This window comes from Penicillium manginii (assembly GCF_028828005.1).
Source record: "Penicillium manginii strain IBT 31320 chromosome Unknown utg000004l:1.0-7231830.0:1.0-7236170.0, whole genome shotgun sequence".
NCBI lineage: Eukaryota > Fungi > Ascomycota > Eurotiomycetes > Eurotiales > Aspergillaceae > Penicillium > Penicillium manginii.
In genome coordinates this window covers 5,305,645-5,327,409 of record NW_026643105.1, presented here as the reverse complement: position 1 = coordinate 5,327,409, position 21,765 = coordinate 5,305,645, and the positions used below count along the sequence as shown (strand labels likewise).

General features: G+C 50.7%; 6 protein-coding genes across 6 annotated transcripts; 3 read left to right on the top strand and 3 right to left on the bottom strand.

Moving 5' to 3' along the window:
• Nucleotides 1-846: 846 nt before the first annotated feature.
• N7533_005687 (signal recognition particle subunit SRP72) lies at nt 847-2,949 on the top strand (the record flags this gene model as incomplete). Its single annotated transcript, XM_057102337.1, has 4 exons — nt 847-1,167; nt 1,235-1,508; nt 1,561-1,705; nt 1,758-2,949. 4 exons carry the CDS (start codon nt 847-849, stop codon nt 2,947-2,949), a joined length of 1,932 nt encoding a protein of 643 aa, XP_056961967.1.
• Nucleotides 2,950-3,330: 381 nt separating this feature from the next.
• N7533_005686 (aromatic alcohol reductase) lies at nt 3,331-4,378 on the bottom strand (the record flags this gene model as incomplete). The annotated part of the gene is made up of 3 exons (XM_057102336.1): nt 3,331-3,949; nt 4,028-4,281; nt 4,343-4,378. The coding sequence occupies 3 exons, from the start codon at nt 4,376-4,378 to the stop codon at nt 3,331-3,333; spliced, it is 909 nt and encodes a 302-aa protein (XP_056961966.1).
• Nucleotides 4,379-5,157: 779 nt separating this feature from the next.
• N7533_005685 (uncharacterized protein) lies at nt 5,158-8,873 on the bottom strand (the record flags this gene model as incomplete). The annotated part of the gene is made up of 3 exons (XM_057102335.1): nt 5,158-6,569; nt 6,707-7,795; nt 7,853-8,873. 3 exons carry the CDS (start codon nt 8,871-8,873, stop codon nt 5,158-5,160), a joined length of 3,522 nt encoding a protein of 1,173 aa, XP_056961965.1.
• A 1,223-nt stretch (nt 8,874-10,096) lies between these two features.
• Nucleotides 10,097-11,407, bottom strand: N7533_005684 (Gfo/Idh/MocA family protein; the record flags this gene model as incomplete). Its single annotated transcript, XM_057102334.1, has 1 exon — nt 10,097-11,407. One exon carries the CDS (start codon nt 11,405-11,407, stop codon nt 10,097-10,099), a length of 1,311 nt encoding a protein of 436 aa, XP_056961964.1.
• Nucleotides 11,408-12,217: 810 nt separating this feature from the next.
• rfeF (uncharacterized protein) lies at nt 12,218-14,770 on the top strand (the record flags this gene model as incomplete). Its single annotated transcript, XM_057102333.1, has 8 exons — nt 12,218-12,223; nt 12,291-12,452; nt 12,550-12,603; nt 12,797-13,159; nt 13,280-14,162; nt 14,223-14,290; nt 14,365-14,519; nt 14,566-14,770. 8 exons carry the CDS (start codon nt 12,218-12,220, stop codon nt 14,768-14,770), a joined length of 1,896 nt encoding a protein of 631 aa, XP_056961963.1.
• A 1,145-nt stretch (nt 14,771-15,915) lies between these two features.
• On the top strand, nt 15,916-21,005 carry N7533_005682 (aminophospholipid-translocating P4-type ATPase DNF3; the record flags this gene model as incomplete). Its single annotated transcript, XM_057102332.1, has 2 exons — nt 15,916-16,870; nt 16,996-21,005. 2 exons carry the CDS (start codon nt 15,916-15,918, stop codon nt 21,003-21,005), a joined length of 4,965 nt encoding a protein of 1,654 aa, XP_056961962.1.
• Between the last annotated feature and the right edge of the window lie 760 nt (nt 21,006-21,765).

Here is a 21,765-nt window from a genome sequence, read left to right as displayed (position 1 = left end):
CTGGCCTGCAGGTTTTGGGGCTGTGTCGAATCCTTCAGTTAGTATACTAGATCGTTGCATTTACCTTAATCCTTGTTACTACTAGTAGGGAGTATTTCATACGGATTTTATTACTGGTATTACACCAGTACGGGAGGCTCGGCTATTTTGAACCCCAATTCATTTCAAGGGTCCTGCCAGTGGATTGTATTAGTCCGGTCTAGAGCAAGCCATGTGCTTGCGGCGCGATCCAGAACTCGGTCCCGGGCTCTGGAGGTCAGGGGTAATGTGCAAAAAGTGTAATACGGATCGGAAGCTTGAAAAATAGTACTCACTGCCAATAGTAACGTGATTCCCGAGTCTATAACTTCGATTGATCGGGCCCCGGGGCCGATGCCAACCTGGACATCCATTGCTAGTTCCCGACCGAGGGGAGACGGTACTACTAGTAGTAGTTACCGGTCCCGATAACAAACTAGTTATCCCTTAAGGTAGTCTCTGTTTCCAAACTTTTGAAATTCAACCTTAGAAGTTCCACCCGACATTTCGACTAGATATTTCCAACAGAACCAAATATCTTTACAGCGTACGCCGGAGCATAAAATAACTTCAATTTAATGAATCCGAATTGCTAGTTTGCACTAACAGTACTCGGTGCTTGTAGTTGCCACGGGATGCTCACGTGACACTACGGCGGGGCAGTCAGTCCATAGTGCAGCCCGGGGAAGGTTTGATTCCGCACACTCTGGCCTTGCGGAGAGGTGGATATCAACGGTGTTCGCTCAACTTGTTTATCGACTACCAAATACCACTCGCAAACCTCCTTTATCTTCTCTCGATTGAATCTATACCTTGCGCAACTCCGCCATGGTCGCGCAATCGCTGAGCTCGCTCCTTCAGCGGGCATCGATTGACGATCACGAGGAGGTTCTCCAGGCTTGCACCAACTCGCTCTCCAAGAACAAGTCCGACCTGAATGCTCAGCACATCAAGATCATTGCCCTATTAAAGCTCGACCGATATGAGGATGCCCTCCGCGTGTTCGAGACCGGAGGTGATGATTTGAAGAGGCGGGCTAGCTTCGAGTACGCATATACGCTGTACAAAATCGGGAAATTGAATGAGTCTATGGCTGTTCTGTCCCAATCGGAAAGGAGCAGAGGCGTCGACCATCTTGATGCGCAAGTGGTATGTTACATAGGCACCCAAGCCTGTATGGAACACTGGGCAATCGCTAATGGCTACTCTCGAATAGAGCTACCGGGCTGAGCAGTTCCGCCGTGCTGCCGATCTCTACGAACAACTGTCTCAAGACGAGGAGGCGCACCGCCATGAAGATAACGACTTGAGCATCAACTCGTGGGCTACCGATTCCCAGCTCCAGTGGAAAGGCGAGGCGGAACATGTGCGCCATGACCGGCCTTCGAGGGAGGACCTGGAATCTTTTGAGACAACTTTCAACGCGGCTTGCTTGAATATTGCGCGGGGAGCCTTACCCCAGGGCGAGGTTCTTCTCAACAGAGCGAAGAGTGAGTTTTCATAAATATATCTCACGGTGAACTTTCGCTAACTGGCATTCAGATATCTGCCAGACATCGGAGGACCTCACACCCGAAGATCGAGCCGCGGAGCTGCTTCCAATTGCTGTACAGCACCTTTACGTTTTGATTCGATTGGGCAAGAATGAAGAGGCGGAGGCGCTTCTGAAGGAGATCTCCGTGGACGAGTAAGATGGCCACCCTTATCCGAGGAAGAATTTACGCTTATCATTGATTCAGTATCCATGAACTTTCGACCAAGAAGATCGCACGGAACAACATTGTCCTGGCTCGTCAAACCGCGACAAACCCTTTCACCCTCTACAAGTCTCTCCACTCCACACCCGACGCTACCAACAACGACCGCTTGTTCGATTTTCAAGACAATACCTTGGTGGGTAACGCCCACGCTGTGGACCTTTTGGTTCAGAAATATGATGGTATGGTTCGGTCAACGACAAAGGCCCTTTCTAAGAGCCCTTGCCCATCCACCGAGTCTAAAATCAACCTTCTTTCCGTGTACAATGCCGCTGGTCAAGCGGAGGGACAGGATGGCGCCAAGGCCCTGAAGAAGATTGTCCCGCTTTTGGAGCATCGACCAAAGGACCTGGGTCTGCTTTTGACTGTAGTCCAGCTATATGTCAAGGCTGGTAACACAACCTCCGCGATCACAGCCATGGAACGCTCACTACGCAGCCTGGAGGAATCCATCTCCGAAGCCGACCAGGATGCCCGATTCAACCCCGGCCTGCTTAGCACCCTTGTCTCTCTTTACCAGCTCGAGGGCCGCAAGCTTCAGATCCGCTCCACCCTGGGTCAAGCCGCTTCATACTGGCAGAAGAAGCCCGAAGCCCCGATCTCTCTCCTGCGCGCTGCTGCAACCTCCTTGCTCCATTCCGACGACAAAGCCGACTTGGTCGCAGCGGGCGAAATTTTCCGATCCCTGCACCAGAAAGACTCCACAGACCGTGTTGCCATCGCCGGCTACGTCGCGTCACAAGCGACACTGGACTACTCACAAGTGGAGTCGCAACTCGACCGTCTCCCCGCAATCGGCGAGCTCGTCGGTGATGTCGACGTCTCTGCCCTGGAGTCAGCAGGCATCATGCCCTCCGCCTCCGTGGCAGCAGCAGCCTTCGCCAAAGCCCGCAAGCGCTCCGCCACCGACAAGGAAGGTCAGGTCAAGAAGCGTGTTCGCCACTCTCGTCTGCCAAAGGACTATGACCCGGCGAAGCAGGCAGACCCCGAGCGCTGGCTCCCCATCCGTGACCGCTCCTCGTACCGGCCCAAGGGCAAGAAGGGCAAGCAACGTGCTGCGGAACGTACCCAAGGTGGTGCTGTTAATGAGAGTTTGGATAGCTCTGCTCAGCAGAAGCCTGCTAGCAGTGTTGTATCCAACAAACAGAATAAGAAAAAGAAGGGCAAGCGATAGTCTTATCACGCTGTTGCTGGTGTATATGTCATGTCTGCATAGATGAGAATTCGGGCTTCAGCCTTGACGCATGAAACTTTGCCATAAATCGTGCTTTTCCTTCCTCGGACTGTAAGACTTAGGAAATTGACTATTAGTAAGATTATAATTCATGTTAATACTCTGCTCTTCCTGGCACTCCCACAGCGAGCTGGTTGTTGCTACCAGTAGTACGCATACCTACCCTGGTAGCACCTACTAGTAGTTGTAGCTATTGGCGATTGAAATTCAGAGAATGGGGTGGAATATTTGCTACCACCGTACTAATTGTATCTAGAATGTTTCCCCAGACAGGACTCTTTCCAGCGACTCCTAAATTCGCGAATATGCAATATCGGAACATCACACTGCCTTCTGATTGGCAATTTCTTGAACCAGCGCCTTGACCTTTTCCGAATTCCATTCCTCCAATCCGACCAGAGGATTGTCGTCGCTTTTCCAAGGGTGCGCCAGGGCCTCGGTAGCAAGGCAGTATTGAATCTGCACGACAAAAGTTGCGTCACTAATATTGCCAGAATTGAGATCCCCCAAAGCCTTCTGCAAAAGGGGCTCCATATCGTTATATGTGGCAGTCCACTCCCCACCTGAAATCCCCTTGGCGATGTCGAAGAGTTGGTTCTGCGACATGAAAACAGAGTGGATATAGACCGGTCGGTTCAAAGTTTCTTGCGGATGTAAAAGGACATTGGCGGTCGCTTTGCCGACGTCTTCCAATGTTGTCCATGGGTGGACGTTATTTCCATCGCCGAAGATCCAGGCTGTCTTCTCTTGGAAGTTCAAACCAGCAAAACCAGTAGAGAGACACCAGTCGAGGAAAGCACCACAAGATATCAGGGTGTAGGTCATGCGCTTTTCAGCAGCTTGTTTTTTCACAGCTTCGTAAGATGCTTTCTTTCGGCCAAAGACGGGCAAGTCGTAGACACCTGGCAGTTCGGGATCCAATCCAAAATCGCTTGTTATACTGATAATGCGTGGGAACAGGGCAGAACATTAGTCAAACACAAGTTGTTCTGGATGTGAGGAAGATGGATTCACTAACAAGCGATAAACCCCGGACTTGGCTGCTGCTTCGATCAAGCGGAGAGGAGTTTCAACATCGGGCGAGAAAGTAGTATCGATCACTGCGTCTTGTCCGATGAGAGCCGCAGATAAATCCTCGATCGATGTAAAGTCAACGACTTTGATTTGAGCTCCGACTGGGAAGGGCCTAGGACTGCGACTTAGAACCGTGACACTGAACTCCTTGATATCGAGCAATGCATTGAGTACTTGAGCCCCGACATTTCCGCTTGCCTATTCATACTAGCTTGTCAAATTCGACATCCCGCAGCGGAGTATTCGGGTTGCATCTTACCCCGGCAAGCACCACATTTTTAATGGCACGTGACATTTTATGCACTTAAAGATATACTTAGTGACCAGGTGCGTGAAAAGAGAAGTTTGGAAGAATATGGAGTGATATGTAGAGATTTGTTGTCTATTTAAGCGTTCATATTACTTTATAATCTTGAAGGTCATGATCTGGCGATGAGAGTCTCCGAGTGAGAAAGATTGAAACGGATTTCATCGGAGATCGAGGTTAATATACCCAGCAGGGATTTCGAGGCCTTCGAAGTGAATCTGTGATTTTTAAACAATGTCATTTTGGGGTGCAGGTCCCCGTCTCCGCCTTGTTTCGGTCTCCGAAGTAAACCCGTTTATCTCCGTGAGCCCGAGAGGCTTTTTGGGAGCCTGAGGATGCCAAGCGCAACCAGAGCCACGAAAATACCATGTGACCTATTACCTAGATACTATAACAAATACATACTACAGCCAGAGATTGACCATCAATCATCAAGTCTTGTGATTTTAGTATAAGGCGGTGAAAATAAGGTACTACACACGTAAATTCAAATCCAACTAGATATGGGGGGGTTAATAGTTACTCTTGAGCTACGACTAGAGGAGGATGAAGCATGGCTATTGAGGGACTCGGAAGTGTTATACCTAGGCATGAAGCTTTCAGGCGGAAAGTTTCCGCTACTATACTGTATGTTCTTTTTGAAAATTTTTATCAAATTTCATCGTTGTTCTTGTTTAGAATTGAACACACGGTCGGAATCTGATTAAGCTTGACGTGTAAAACGAATGGATTGAAATATTTGGTCTCTCCGGAGTCGGCTATCCAGATCACTCAGCCCCATGATCTATAAGAAGCTGAACTGTATCTTGAAATTGACGACCACGGGCTTTGGCACGTGCTAAAGCCGTCTCCCCAGAACCATGCTTGAAGTTAACATCAGCTCCGAAGTCGATGAGAAGTTTCACAATATCCACGTTTAAATTTATTGCGAACGCAAGAGGCGTGTCTCCGTTAGAAGATTGTGCATTAACATTTGCTCCTTTCTCAGCAAGGAGCCGGACGGTAGCCTCACGTCCCATCCATGATGCTCTTAAAAGAGGTGTTAAGTTGTGAGCACTGCTGGCCTCTATATCTGCCCCCTTCTCAATCAAAAACCGAACAATATTCTCACGTCCCATCAATGATGCTTCTAAAAGAGGTGTTGAGTTGTGAACACTTCTGGCCTCTATGTCTGCCCCCTTCTCAATAAGGAGCCGAACAATAGCCTCATGTCCCCACCATGATGCTTTTAAAAGAGGTGTCGAGTTGTGAACACTGCTGGCTTCTATATCTGCCCCTTTCTCAATAAGGAGCCGAACAACAGCCTCGTGTCCCCCTTCCGATGCGTCTAGAAAAGCTGTCGAGTTGTGAAATCTGCCGGTGGTCTCAATATCTGATCCATTTTCAATCATGAGAATGACAGTTCGATGCAATCCTTCCTTGCATGCAGTTTGGAACGAAACTGTGTCGATATTTGCTCCATTCTCAAGGAGGATGCTGGCAGATAGCTCATTATCATTCTCCAAAGCACAGATAAGGGGGCTTTTCCCCCCATCATTTCCCTCGTTGGGGTCGAGACCCTGACGCAGAAGAAGCTGAATAAGACTTGTACGACCTTCCAAAGCTGCCCAGGTAAGCGGGGTTTGACCTCTGTACCGCTTAAGGTCTTTTCTGCTGTTGAAACCTTCCATAATATCGACCTCATTGTAGATGCTGGAAGGTATGTTCAATAAAGCAGCGACAGCATCTTTATTGCCGCTAGAAATAGCGGCAAAAAATGGATACCTGTACCGCTCCCTGCACGCCCGGTGAACATGCGGGTCGCACTTGGACCATTGCCGAATTAACTTTGGATGCCCCATGTCGGCAAGTATGTAAATGAGAGTTGCAAGTGATCCATAATGTCGAATTTTGAAGTCTTCAAACACGTTGTTGATTTCGATCCATTGTGGAAGTTTGAATTCATTGAAATCCTCCAAGAATTCACATTGGGGAATAGATTCTACCGCTCTCTCAGAGTGATAGAGCAACTGCTGACAGGCATAGGCTGAAAATGGATATGTACTGACAGTATCCATCCGTGGCTCGGTGCTCGATTTGAACTTGGGCGAAGAAATATGAGCATAGACGTGATTGAGATAGACATCGCAACTTTTTTTCAGCGTTTCATGGCCCGAGTCTTCCCAGTTAAGACCCAATTCTGGCCACATTTGATAGAGACCTTTGTCTTTGATCAGAAAATCCCTGACAGATATATGAACTGCACTATTGGAGTCTTGGACTTCGTGACCTCGGCGAGGCCTTTCGAAGAGCTGATGACGCATCTGGTGAACCTACTCAAGCTGTCACTTGAATCTGGGTCACCGAAGACCACTGGCTTATCATCGACTAGGTCTTTGAGTGCGAGCCCGGACCAGAGAGCGTGGTAAAACTCCTTTGGTTGGAGGGGACGCTTTGCATAAAGAACCCAGAGAATACAAAGAAGAAGCTCCTCCATATTCTCATTATCCCGCCTGAGAATGTCTTTAAACAATTCGCTCAAGTCACTCGGTATCTCATTCAGCCTCCTCCGTAGATACAATCCACCTCGTCGGTATTCTTTGTTGAGGATGTCCACAACAAGGACTACCCACATAAAGACACCTGCTGCCTTCTCGAGAAGTTGTGGCCGTAGGTCTGCGTTCAGAGCCGAGTCTTGGATTTGAAGGCGGCTTGTAACATAGGTCTCTAGATCTTGGGAATGGCCCATCTGGTCCTCAAGCGTGAGTCGGATCCCTTGTTTGATCGTGATGTAGGGATAATGGCGACTAGAAAAACAAACTTTGAATAGAACATTTTCAGACACAGATTGTTCGGCAAGGTCTTCAAAGTACTGAACCATATCCACAGCTTGCTGTTCATCGCACTCGTCGAGGGCATCAACAAAACAGGTCAAGGATCTCTCGCCAAGGCCCAAGACTGCAGTGCCGAAGAGATCTTTCAGAACATTTAAAGAAGTGCATCCGTGCGAAATAACATCAGAGTCATCCAGCACTGACTGGAGGTCAGGATACCCTTGAAGAAGCTGGAAGAGCAATGATCGATACATCCCTAAAATGGATCTTTCTAAGTACTCGCCTCGGGCATTAAAGAAGAACGAGACAACAAGTGACTGCTTCTGGCTCTTTTGTACTTTCTTCTGCATGTTCAGGCAGGCGAACTTCATGATTGTTGACTTTCCAGCACCTGGTTTACCACTAACCCATAGAAATCCATGGTGATGCATTAGTCGTACTGGGTCCAGCCAAGCTTGATAGTCCGGATGTTTGAGAAACCATCGGCATGTTTTTGCATGGGCCGCTTTGATATTCAATTTCCGGGAGGCGATTTGGTCAAATTTCAAAGAGTCTAGCAGACTCTGTCGATGGTCCTGTGAGCTCTCTTGTGCTGTAAAGTATCAACTACCGTAGGCTATGACCTGGATGAAACGGAACATAAGCTCACCAGTATTATGTTCAAAACTTGAAGCAGGATTGCGATTGCATTCGTTTTCGGTCATGGACAACTCTCCGAGCAACTCTCTTGCATATGCAGCTGCCGTCGCTGCGGCATATCTCTGCCAGCCCTTGCTCTTGTGAGAGTCTGAGTAGTCGCAAATCCCGCGTATTATCAGGCACGGTAAAGTGTCCATCAAGCCCGCTGCTTCCATCTCGAAGCATATGACTTTCAGCTGCTGAGCAAGGTTGTCTCTGGTGGGCCCGCTTTTCATCACTTGATTTGCCGAAGCAATTGGGCCGTAGTGTATTGCAATGTCGCTGGAGGGTCTTTTGCCCCGCTGGACTAAACTCGACTGATCGCATTGATCACAGTCTTGGTAAATAAGCTCATGATCGTAGTTGGTATCAAAAAGGCGATCCGGCAATTTCGGGCGACAATAAGCAGGATGATCTTCAAGCCTTTGGTTCAGGATGTACGATATCTGACTAGAGCTTTGTTCATGCTCCGCTCGTAGAGCAGAAACCGCAGTGCTCAGTAGTTGGTGCGGGAATCTGGGCGAGGCTGTCGTCTGTAGCTCTCCATCACCGACAGTTTTACCAAGGTCATACTGCACAACTCTTGATCCAACCACAATGTCTCCAAGTCTTATATCGTTCGCCTTGCTAGGCACACCACCGCCGATGCCGACCAGCAATCCCGCTCTAATCGATGGAAAGGTTCGTGTCAAGTTAGTTACAACATTGGCCGCATTTACATTTCCATACTGATTGGATGGTAGACATGCAATCACGACATTGTGCTGTTTGATCCTTCCCAGCTTGTATGTGTTGTTGTCACCGGGGTGTGTCGGTAGTGGGGTATGTTTCTCATCCAGCATGATGAGGGCTGCTGCCATCTCGATAGGCAGAGCACAAATCCATGCTACAGTATATGAGTCATGTCTCAGAGTAGAAACATCACTGGAGTGACTTGTTTTCTGTCTCTTTGCGACTCTATGGCTATCGGTGCTGGAATCGCTCTCGTCCATTTGGGGTGATTGACTTGGCCTATTCTCTGGTGCTGAGCAGCCAGGGAACGGCCTGGTAGGCAGAGGCGTACAGAGCGGAGTAAAGAGGAAGGCTTTTAATCTCCGAAAAAAGGATTGACTGATGTTGTAGTCAGCTTGTTTTGAGAGAAAAGAAAAGAAACCAGAGGGAAGGGAGCTCCGCAAGAGTTGGGAGACCACGGGGAAATGACTTCCAACACCAAGCGCCTCGCCCTCCGTATTATGATTGGAACAACAGCCTCATTTGGGGCGGAGTCGAGGCGCTGCAGGCAAAACATCTGATTGGACAAGTCATGCAGATGTATGTATGAGCAGGGCAGACAAGCCTGTTGTCCTGTCCTATACTTTACCGCCAGATCAGTCTCGAACATGGCTGTGTAGACACATTCTGCGATTTGCGGCTGAAAGTCCTCAAGGAGTCTTGATTCAGTCTCTCGTTTCGATGAATACCTCAAGGTACCTAGGACGGACATGCTCGGCCCGACCCACCTGTGGGGCTGATCGAGTCCCATACACCCTAGGATTCTACCGACCAGGAGAACGTGTATTTTGAAAATGGTTAGCCAGCTATAATCCAACTGTTATAAGAAATAAGCGATTTGAAAGGCCACTGCGGAAGGACATTCACAGTACTAGATTTTAAATAGTAGTGCCGCTAATATGATAGTGGCACCAATTATGGTAGAGGTGGCTCGCAACGGCAATCGGTCACCACTTTCATAATTGGCGAGAGAGATGGTCATAGAAGGAATCTGCAAGAATGAGAAAATATGTGAGATGAAAGGACCTAGATATAGGAGTGTTGACTGACTAAGCCTGTGCAATGGGACAAACGCTCTGATATTGCGTCCCAGGCCGCCGCCGACCTTCTCGCCTACAGCTATTATAGAATTTTACTACTATTTTGTTAGTACTACTAGTACATACCCCAACTCAGTTAAAGCATGAATGACTGGAGTTAACATTTTTGCATGATTGCTAGCTATCGCTTGCCTAAAGGGTAACATAAGATACATTCCCAGAAACACCTAATTGATCCGTTGAAAATAGAATCCTTCACATAAAGCTAATCCGAATAACCGCAGAAACCCGAAATTTTGACTCCGCGTTCCATACCCGTCTTCCCCTTATCCCATGGAGAGCACAAATTCAAATGGAAATCGAGAGCATCACGAAAGAAAAAACGAGCAGATCTCGACAGCAACCTAACCAAGCGGAGTCCGAATAGTACCACACTGTCGGTCGTAGTGTTCGAAGATCATGCGCACAAGCTTGAGATCATTCAAGGCATCGGCTGTATCTGTTTTCGCAGTCACGTTTCCACTGAAGAAGGAGTACATATCTTCGAACTGTCGTTCGTATGCTTCGGCAACGGTGCTCGTGTGAACGGTTCTCTTGATGCGAGAGTTGGCGACGGGACTGGTTCCATTCGAACCATTCGAACCATTTTCAGCTGAACCATTGGCTTTTGCCTCGGGAGTCTCAGCCTCCTCAACAATGACACGCATAGCGCCTTCGCCAGATCCAGAAGGACAGGGGAAGTCGTATTCCAGAGTGATCGTCTTGCCTGCGCCGTAGACGGTGAGGTGGGAGTCGCAGCGGGGAACGGCGTCGATGCCCGCTTCGTAGATCATTGTGAAGGGGTGTTCTACCTTGGTGTTATCGGTGTAGTGGAACATGGCGCTGTAGAAGGGATCGGTGATGGAGATGTTGGCGACGGCGTCGGGGTAACCGAATGATTCTCGGACGAGGGAGAGATCGTGCGAGCCTGTTGTGCCGAGGAAACGGGCGAAGGCGATTCGGTCGGAGGTGATATCGTCTGTGTTTCCAAAGATGTCTGTGAGTAGGGTGTGGAATTTGGATGTGTTGATGATTGTGTTGGGGACGGTTAGGGAGCCGTTGGTGCTGGAGCTTCCGTTTAGATTCAAGCTCAGATTATAGGCATTGCCGAGGCCATCGATGCTGTCACCATTGGACGACTGGGAGGCGGGTGCTACTAGTGGACCGGCGATGTTTCGGCATCGTGCATAGTAAATTCGGTCTAGGGAGGCGAGTTCATTCTTGAAGTTCTCTGTGAAGCAGGGGGCGTAGCGGCGGGCGCACCCAACAAAGACCTTTGGGCCGCCTTCGAAGCGGGAGTTGACTGTGCCTTTTTTGGTAGCGGCGCGGATGCGTCGGAGGCCGTCGATGCTGAGGGTCAGTGGGACCTCGACCATGACGTGTTTGCCGGCTTCGAGGGCCGCGATGGTGTGTTGCTCATGGTATTCGAAGGGGAGGAGGTTGAGAACGAGGTCCACGTCTGGGTTATTTAAGACATCAGAGGTGGATGTGGTGATCTCTTTGATGTTGAAGCGCTTCTGGCAGCGATTGAGAGAATCGGCGGAGGCATCGTGTAGGATGGTAAGGCTGAAACGTGTGGGGAGAGCGTGGAGAGCTGGCAAGTGGATGGACTCGGCGGTCTGAGAGGCGCCGAGGATGCCGAGCCGCAAGACCGGGGTGGCGTTGAGCAAGACCATGATGGTAACAGGGGTCAGATCCAGTTAGATCAGATCAGATCAGGTTTGATGTTTGATGTGTTGATGTGAGATCAAAGTGAGAGGTGAAAGGATATGTGTATTGAAGGGAGAGAAGAAAGGGGAGCAAAAGTGAGCAAGAGAAGTCAGTTGAAAAGCTTGGGACCAAACTCGAAAGAAGTAGGTACCTTAGGTACTTACAGTACTAATAGTAATACTGTAGACGGTTTCAAGGAGTCAAGTTTGGTATGCTCGGCAGTGACATCAGTGCACTCTCACCGTGTTGGACATGTTAGACATGGTTGGTTCATCCTCCCCAGAATGCGACCGTGGGTGAATCTATTGGGTCCATTGGATTGGGGGATATGTTGTATCACATTAGGTACAGATCTATGAGTATTCTACAGAGTATAGTTAACTAGTAAAAATACTTGTAGTACTGTCTAAATGTACAGTAGACTAGATCGGGTAGAGTGGAGTCAGGTGGGCCAGGCACCGAACACATCACAAACGTAAACATAAACATACAGAGTACATAGTGCTATCATAGTGTTATGCAGAGTGACCTGGCAGTATTAAGTAAATACTGGAGTACTCGAGTGACTGTCTAATTCTAGTACTACCAATATCTGTCATACAGGGAACACTATACAATGTATGCTACTATACTATACTAATAGTATGCTCAGCCTCAAGCACAGCCTCACCTTCAGCCTTGCCTCATTTGGATGGCGCCTAATCCACTGCGTCATCGCCATCGCCTTTCGTTTCCCTCTTTCAAGTTGTGCTTACCATCTACTTTGCTCGCTCACCATGGGTGTATGTATTTTTTTGCTACTTTTCTACTCTCTTCCATCCTTCATTCTTCATCAGCTAATTGCCCCAGTTCGCTTCCAAAATCGCAGCTAGTCAGCAGAACCAGCAAAATCAGCAGAATCAGCAAAACCCGCCAAGTCAAAACCAGAACATGAGTGGCTCCTACGGCGGCGCACCCCCAACGGGATACACAGGTGGTCCTCCTCCCTCTGCATTGCAGGCTGGTGGATATGTAAGTCAATACTCGATCAGGCCATCTGGCGACGTCATGGCGGCGAGAATGTGTGTGAGAGAGAGAGAGAGCAAGTTGTTGACACGCAGTTTTACAGCAACAGCAGCAGTACCAGGCTTATCCTGGATCCCCTCCTCCTTCTCAGGGTTCGGTAAGCTCCCTTCTCCATCCATCACTCTAGTCCTTCCATCTTTGTTCTTTCCCCCCCTCTCTTCCCCACTTCGTTTATATTTTTGTTTTTCCACCTTTTCTGGCGGTTACCCCTCCATCATCCACGATACCCCACGGTCTCTCTCGGTCCTTTGGCTCCATCAGTCACCATGTCAGGCCACTACTCCCAACAGGGATATCAGCAATATCCTCCGTATGGTGGCTCACCTGCTCAGCAATACCAGCCTTACAGTCCTCCGCCTGCCGGTTCCTACAACAGAGCTCCTCCGCAACAGCCCACTGGCTACCCCGCACCGCAAGGTCAGCAGGGCCAGGGCCAAAGTCAAGGTTATGCACGTCCAGCACCGCCGCCACCGCAGGGCCAGCCTTATGGATCGTCGGGATCGCCCTACCCCGGACAACAGGCTCCTTATCCTGGAACCTCCTCGTCGCCATACCCTCCCGGTCCACCTTCGCATTCACCTTACCCTGGACAACAATCGCAATCGCCGCACCCTGGAGCCCACTCCCCATACCCTGGACAGCAACCACCCTATGTACAGATGAGCCCTATGTATCCCTAATACTGCGTTGAGCTTTGTATCGTGCTTGGCGACGGAGTCTACGTCATGTTGAATTTCAGAGGATCCCAGATGCTAACCCCACGCCTCTCATAGAGCCAGGCACCTCCTTCCTACCCGCCCCAGGGCGCTCCTCCATCTGGATATCCCCCTCAGGGTGGCCGCCCCGGCCCTTCACCAGGACCTCCTGGTGGCCAGTATGGTGCTCCCGGCGGTGCCCCTCCGTCCCAGGCCCCTGCAGCTACTCCACAACAAGTTGCAGCATATCGCCAGCTGTTGATTAGCACCATTCAAGAGAAGAACCTGCAGCCTTTCTACCCACCAGAGCGTCTGGACCGCCTGGTACAGAGCCTGGTGAACGAAGCTCCAGGCAAACTCCAGAGACTCATGCACGAATGGGCCGTGCCGATGGAAGTCGCGACAGATGTCATGAAGCTCTCTCTATTCGACGTCATCCTCTATGTGGACGACAGTGGCTCAATCGAGTTTGAGGAGAAGGGACTCCGTAAGGATCAGCTGAGGCAGATTCTCGGTCTCGTTGCGACGGCCGCGTCTACCTTCGACCAGGACGGTATCTCGGTGCGATTCATGAACTCGACCGAGACCGGCGATGGTATCCGTAACGCCGACGATGTCAACCACTTGGTCAGCCGGGTTCGCTTCGCAGGATTGACACCCTTAGGCACGAATCTGAAGAGCAAGGTGCTCGACCCGATGGTCGTGGGCCCGGCCCGCGCCAACCGTTTGGACAAGCCTGTTCTGGTGATCACCATTACTGATGGACAGCCGGCCGGCGAGCCCCACGGTGCTGTGGGCGACGCTATTCGCTATGCGGTTGAGGAGACTTCACGCACTCGATACGGTCGTGGGTCGGTTTCGTTCCAGTTCTCGCAAGTAGGAACTGATCAGCGCGCCCGCGATTTCCTTGGAGAACTGGATGAAGATCCGCAGATCGGCCATCTGATTGATTGCACCTCGAGTAAGTGAAAGTTGACGATCCAAGTGCGATAATAGAGTGAGACTGATGATTTCGCGATAGATTTTGAAGTGGAGCAGGATGAGATGTCTCGAGCCAATCCGCCTATCCACCTGACTCGTGAGCTTTGGGTATGTTTAGATTTCGTCCAACTTCTCAGTTTCGATTTCTCCCCTGTTATTTCCCATGCTGATTGATTCTATAGTGTGCCAAGCTTATGCTGGGAGCCATCGACTCTTCGTATGACACCAAGGATGAGAAGACCTCACGTTCTGGACCCCCACCCTCACAACAGGGCTCCTATGGCGGATACAATCAGCCGCCGTCGGGACCTGGGCCATCTGGGCCTGGAGCTGGAGGGTATGGGGCACCACCCGGGGCACCACCCCCCGGCTATCCTCCCCAGGGCCACAGTCCACAACCCGGCTACCCCCCCTCAACACCAGCAACAGCAACAACAACCCTCATACTCGGGTGCAAGTCGACAAGCGCCAGGATATGGACCGCCCCAGCAACAGTATGGATATGGCGGGTCATCGCCGCACCCTTCTGGAGGCGCACCAGGGTATCCGCCAGCTGGCGCGTATCCTCCGCCACCGCGTCGCTACTAGTGACGTCAGGGGGCACACTAGGGGCTCCACTTCCTTAAATTTGTCTTTGGTCTTTGGTCTTTTTCTTTTTTTCTTTTCCAAGTTTGACTTTTGACATTTACCTTATTCTGTGACTCTTGTTGGGGGTTAGCCTCAGGGGGTGATGGGGTAGTAGAATGGCGGGGGAATGTCAACCCACGTTTCTGATCCACTGGCCTCAGGTACACAGTACACAACACGGAGGACGGAGTGCATATTCCAGAAGTAGTAGACGAACCGGTCTGTGCATCTAGCGTGTAGTGATCGGCAGTTGCCAAGGTCTGAAGAAGACGTACTCCGTGCAAGGCTGTATCTGATCCTGTGGTGCTACAGTAGACCAGTACTCCGTAAGGCAAACGAAGTTGCCACATAGAGAAGGTGGCCAGTGGGAATTGGAGAAATGGCCTTCTAGAAGCATACCGGTTCCATGGGAATACTCTGTACAGATAATGTGTACGCATTAACACCATCCACGGTTGCGTCTAGACGTGCTAAGAATATCCACCTCTTGGCACTTCTGGGGCTGTGTTGCTCTGCTCTCACTCTCTTTCACGCCTGATCTCTACTGAATCCTGTATTTCCCTCGCTGCAACCGTCTCCACTCAATCCAAATCAACTCCCAAACATTTTTCTTCCTCGATTCTCCAGTTTAACCGTTGGACTGGGTTAACTTTATCTTCCTTTCGGCTTTTTTGGTTGTCCTGAACCGCTTCAAGCCTTTACCCGCATTCGGTGCAGTCCGATGGTACTTGGCTTTGACATACTGCCTTGCCTTTAGGCTACCCTTTTATCGTCCTTAGTTCTCCCTCCACACTTGCCATCTCCCTAACCCGACCCTTCGTGTCTCATCCTCCCCCTCTCTATACCCCTCGTTCACCACCGATCACCGGAGATCGTTGCATTCTCTGCGAGATCGCGGTCTGACCGTGAACGCCACACCATCACCATCCACCACCACCATCCTCGCGGTATGCGGTAAAAAGAGGATGAATCCTCGTTTGAACCCCTCTGATTAGACCGACCGCTGTGTGAATCCATTCTAGAAGGCATCTGGGGACACTTCCAGATTTCCAGACGATCACCGATCGTCGCCTTCGCGCAGGCTTGATCCACGACGCATTCCCGCCATGACCAACCACGATGAAGAGAACACCCGACCGGACGAGCAGCCCGACATTCTGAGGCGTCCATCCTTGCTCTCGTCGCGTACCATGACCGACTCGGGTCGCCGCGCCTCTCATCAACACGTGCGATTTTCCACAGATCTCGAGAGGCCGATCGATGACCGCGCCAGCACTACCAACACCAATCCCACTGCCAGTGCGAGCATCACTGACAATGCCAATGGCAATGATAACGCTGATACCGACCGTCGCCCTGGCTCACGAGGCCTGACCATCGACACCAGACTTGCGCCGCCAACCGTCCAGTCTCCCGCTCGCTCGCCGACCTCCCCCCTTTCCCCGAGTGCCATCTCCTCGAATGCCAACCCTCTCGCCGGTGCGACCCTCTCGCCAACTTCGCCGCAGAGTCCAGAGTCCTCCAACGGTCGCTCCCGATCGCGCAATCGTGGTTACTCGCTGCGTCGGTCCATCTTCAATAAAACCATCCAGACCTCTGATCAAGATGCCTCTCCCACGTCCCCTGACGCCAGCCCTCGGGCATCGGTTGAGATTACCGAAGCTCCTCCCCCCAGCGCACCTAGCCCGATCGACGAAAAGAATGAGCTACAAGTGCTTCCTACAGCCTCAATTGAGGCGCCCACCAAGGACGAAGTCGCCACCTCCGTGTGGTCTGATCCCTCGGAAGGCCCGTTGAAGGAATATATGTCTGTGGCTCAGGGCGAGTGGAAGAAGAAGAAGGCCGCCGGAGCGGTTATCATGACTCGCGTCGAGGCATTCATGACCACTTTGCAAAAATTCATTTTGCGAATTAAAGATATTCCACCAACCAAGGACGGCCGCCACATCGATCTCAACCCGTCGTTAGTTGATACCATGATCGATGAGCGCACCGCAAAACCGTACATCGCCAATTGGATTCGCTCGAGCCGCTATAGCTTTTGGAGTTTCTTCCCCGACAGTTCTTTGCGCAGTTCACAAAGTTGGCCAATTTCTATTTCTTGGTTGTTGCCATTTTGCAGATGATCCCGGGACTGAGTACGACAGGAACTTACACTACTCTCGTTCCGCTTTTGATCTTTGTAGGTATCTCGATGGGAAAGGAAGGATTTGATGACTGGCGCCGATATCGTCTCGATAAGGAGGAGAATAATCGATACGCTTGGGTTCTTCGACCTGGTCAGCTGCCTGTCACGGATGGCGCGGCCATGGCCAGTGGTGCTCACGACTGGGTCGAGATCAAGTGGCAGGAGATCCGTGTTGGTGATGTGATCAAGCTCCACCGTGACCAGCCCGTTCCTGCGGATTTCGCCCTACTACATGCCACTGGTCCTAATGGGGTCGCCTACATCGAGACCATGGCCTTGGACGGTGAGACAAATCTGAAGAATAAACAGCCATGCCAGCCTGTCGCCAAGGCCTGTGCCACTGTTGACGACATTGTCAGCAATGCGTTGCACTTTGTTGTCGAGGACCCGAATATCGACCTCTACAAATTCGACGGCCATGTCACGGTCAATGGGCAGCAGAAGCTGCCTCTCACAAACAATGAAATCGTCTACCGTGGTAGCATTATGCGCAATACTGATTGCGCATACGGTATGGTTATCTATACCGGCGAGGAGTGCAAGATTCGCATGAACGCGAACAAGAACCCGCGCATTAAGAAGCCTGCTCTGCAAGGAAAGGTCAACCGCGTGGTCATGCTCATTGTGCTGTTGGTTCTGATTTTAGCTGCTGCGTGTACTATCGCCTACACTTACTGGTCTGATGAGGTGGAGAAGAATTCCTGGTATCTGGCCGATGCCAGTGTGCAAATTGGTCCGATCTTCACCTCATTCCTGATCATGTTCAATACCATGATCCCTATCTCACTCTACGTCAGTATGGAGATCGTGAAGGTCGTCCAGATGTTCCTTCTTAACGACATTGACATGTACGACCCGGAAACCGATACACCGCTCGAAGCGCGCACTTCCACCATTAACGAGGAGCTCGGTCAAGTGAGCTACATTTTCTCCGACAAGACTGGTACTCTGACGAACAACTCAATGCGCTTTCGCAAGATGAGCGTTGCGGGTACTGCCTGGTTGCACGACTTCGACCTGCAAGAGGAGGCTGCTCGCGAAGGCGACCAGCACAAGCTCATTCACAAGAAACGGAATCTGAAAGGCAAGAAGGCTGCAAACCGCAAGTCGAACGTTTCCGACGCTCGCATGGCTCCTCGTCCTTCTAATATCTCCACCGGCCTGGATGCCCTGCGGCCCCATGGCCGCACTGCCAATTATCGCACAGCCGAAATGCTCGAGTATATCCAGCGCAAGCCTTACACCGTCTTTGCTCGCAAGGCCAAGCTCTTCCTCCTGTCCATCGCCCTTTGCCACACTTGTATCCCCGAAGAGGATGAAAACGGCTCCGTTACCTTCCAAGCTGCCTCTCCCGATGAAATGGCTCTGGTTTTGGCCGCACAGGAGCTCGGTTACCTCGTTTTAGATCGCCAGTCCAATTCGCTTACCATCCGCAATCACCCCAATGGTTCCAACGAACCCGCTGTGGACGAAACATACGAGGTTATGGATGTGATTGAATTTTCCAGTGCACGCAAGCGTATGTCGGTTGTCGTTCGCATGCCTGACCAGCGCATCGGCGTCTTCTGCAAGGGTGCCGATACTACGCTCATGCGACTACTCAAGAAGGCTGATCTGGCGCAAGAGAAGGCGGCCGAGATCGAACGACGTGTCAGCAAGCGCAAGGCTGCCGAAGCGAACCAAGTTATTCGTCGCAATAGCGAGTACCAGAGCCGCAAGGATAGTGGTGTCCGCAACAGTTTTGCGAGTCGTCCTAGCTTTGCTCGTCGTCGGTCTTCGGTCTCGGGTAATCATACCTCGACCCTGCGTCAGAGTATTGATGTTTGGCTTCGTGATCGTGAGACGGATGGTGGTATTCTCCACCGCGATGATCCTGAGTATTATAGTCCTCGTCCTTCGGCGCAGATGGGTAGATTCTCGACTGCGATTTCGGATTCTGGAAGCGAGACCAATGGGGAAGAAGATGAAGATTTGGTCGAGGAGGCTCTTGTTGTCAATGAGGCTGCCATCTTTGAGAGATGCTTCCAGCACTTGAATGACTTTGCGACAGAGGGTCTGCGGACCCTGCTCTATGGCCATCGATTCCTCGACGAGTCGAGCTACCAGAGCTGGAAGACCGCCTACCATGAAGCGAGCACCAGCATTGTTGATCGTCAGCAGAAGATTGAGGAGGTTGGTGAGCAGATTGAGCAGCAGCTGGAGCTGACTGGCGCCACTGCCATCGAAGACAAGCTGCAGAAAGGTGTTCCCGAAGCGATCGATAAGCTGCGTCGTGCTAATATCAAGATGTGGATGTTGACCGGTGACAAGCGGGAGACTGCCATCAATGTTGGTCACTCTTGTCGCTTGGTCAAGGAGTACTCGACTTTGACTATTCTCGACTATGAGAATGGTGATGTCGAGGAGACTATCAACCGCCTTACTCAAGAGCTCAACCACAGCAAGGTTGCCCACTCTGTCGTCGTTGTGGATGGACAGACGTTGTCAACTATCGAGGCTGACGAAACCATGCGTGAGCGTTTCTTCGATCTTGCTATCAAGGTCGACTCGGTTATTTGCTGCCGCGCCAGCCCGAAACAGAAGGCGTTCCTAGTCAAGTCCATTCGCATGCAAGTCAAGGATTCTATCACTCTTGCGATCGGCGATGGTGCCAATGATATCGCCATGATCCAGGAGGCCCACGTCGGCATCGGTATCACTGGCAAGGAAGGCCTACAGGCTGCGCGTATCTCGGACTACTCCATCGCGCAGTTCCGCTTCCTCCTGAAACTGCTTCTCGTTCACGGTCGCTGGAACTACATGCGCGCCTGCAAGTATACGCTCGGCACCTTTTGGAAGGAAATGCTCTTCTACCTGACGCAAGCCCTATACCAGCGATGGAACGGATATACTGGAACCAGTTTGTACGAGTCGTGGAGTCTGAGTATGTTCAATACTCTCTTCACCTCTCTCTGTGTCATTTTCTTGGGAATCTTCACCAAAGACCTTTCGGCCTCGACTCTCCTCGCTGTACCAGAGCTCTACACCAAGGGTCAGCAACACGGTGGCTTCAACATTCGCCTCTGGCTAGGCTGGACGTTTATGGCTACCTGTGAAGCAATGATCATCTTCTTCTGCATGTACGGACTCTTCGGCATGATCCACATCAACCCTAGCGACATCGATACCTTCGCTCTGGGTCTGCTTACCTTCTCCGCCTGCGTCGTTGTCATCAACTTCAAGCTCCAACTCCTCGAAGTCCACAACAAGACTTACCTCTCCATAATCATAATCGTTATTTCTGTCGGTGGTTGGTTCCTCTGGAATCTCATCCTCTCGGAGCGCTACAAACTCGAATCCGGAAAGGGCGTCTACGATGTCCCCGATAACTTTATCCACCATGTCGGCCACAACCTCCTCTTCTGGACCGTCCTTCTCATCACCGTCGCCTCAGTCCTCCTCTTCGAGTTGACAGTCTCCACACTCCGCGCCTTCTTCTTCCCCACCGACGTCGACATCTTCCAAGAATACGAACAAGACCTCGACATCCGGAAACGCTTCGAAGAAGCCGCCGCCTCAGAACTCCAACAAGGCTGGGACCGCGGTACAAAACGCTCCTCTTTCGAAATCGCCCGCGAGAACGAAGAAATGGACGCAAGAGAAAGACACGTTCAAGAACTCCTTTCCCGTCCCCGCGTGATGACCGGCCCTTCTTCTTCCCCTGCACAGAAGCCCGCTGCGCAGGAAATCGAGGTCGAAGGCGAAGGAGGCAGTTACTCCGATCTGTCCGATTCTCGCGTTGACAGTGAGCGGGAACTTGATGCCGATCTTGAGCGCGCTCGTCAGGTTGCTGGGCAGGTTGTACAGGTTGTTCCTGCCCCGCAGCCTGCTGTCACGACGAATGGTGGCAATCCCGCTGTACCCTCCGCTCCGGCGCCGGACAGCCCCTGTGCGCCTCGACACTCTGTCGAGATTCATGAGCTCTTTAGCCAAGGCTTTGGGTCTATTCGGAAGGGTCAGTTGAAGTGATGGAAGTGAAGTGAATTCGTCTTCTTCTATCATGGCTATACCTTCCCCTTCCTCTTTTTCTTCTTCCTTTTCTCAAACTCTATACTTTATTGAATAAGACTTGTGTATATCATGTATATGTGGGGGGGTGGCTTGGTGAAATGCCTCTGTTTCTATTTCCGTTTCCGGCTCCGTTTATGCTTTCCTTACCCCGTCTTCTCAGCATCGGTCATTCCCTCATAGCGTTTGCTTCTTTCCCCCCTTTGATGTTTTGGATCATATCTTCCCTTCGTCGTCTTTCCTTTCAGTCATCCTCATCGTCCTGGATTGGACGCAAAAGGCGTTGTTTGTTGAGATACCCCGACTTTTCTGTTTAAGTCTGGTCTTTTTTCTTCCTTTCTTCTGTGGTTTGGTTTTTTGTTTCTAGACCGTGCCTACCCTAGTTAAATAGTACATACCATGAAGAGAATTTTTCTTATAGAGATTATTTGCTGTGTTTACTTGTGTACCTAGGTATTGGATTACGTCTTGATATTCTTAGGTCGCGGGTCTACCGATTATTGCTACATTTAGATCTTCGATAGCGTTGACAGTTGACAGGCATGGGATATAAACATTCTGTTTCTAAACTCTTCACTGCCTCGCGCGACTAATAGGTGGCTACTAGTTAGTAAGTCTACTAGTAGAGTACGTGAACTGATGAAAACTCCCTCCAGGGCTGGAGCACTCTCGTCAAATAGACACAATACTAGTAGACTTGTTACGTAAAGTGAGATTGGAG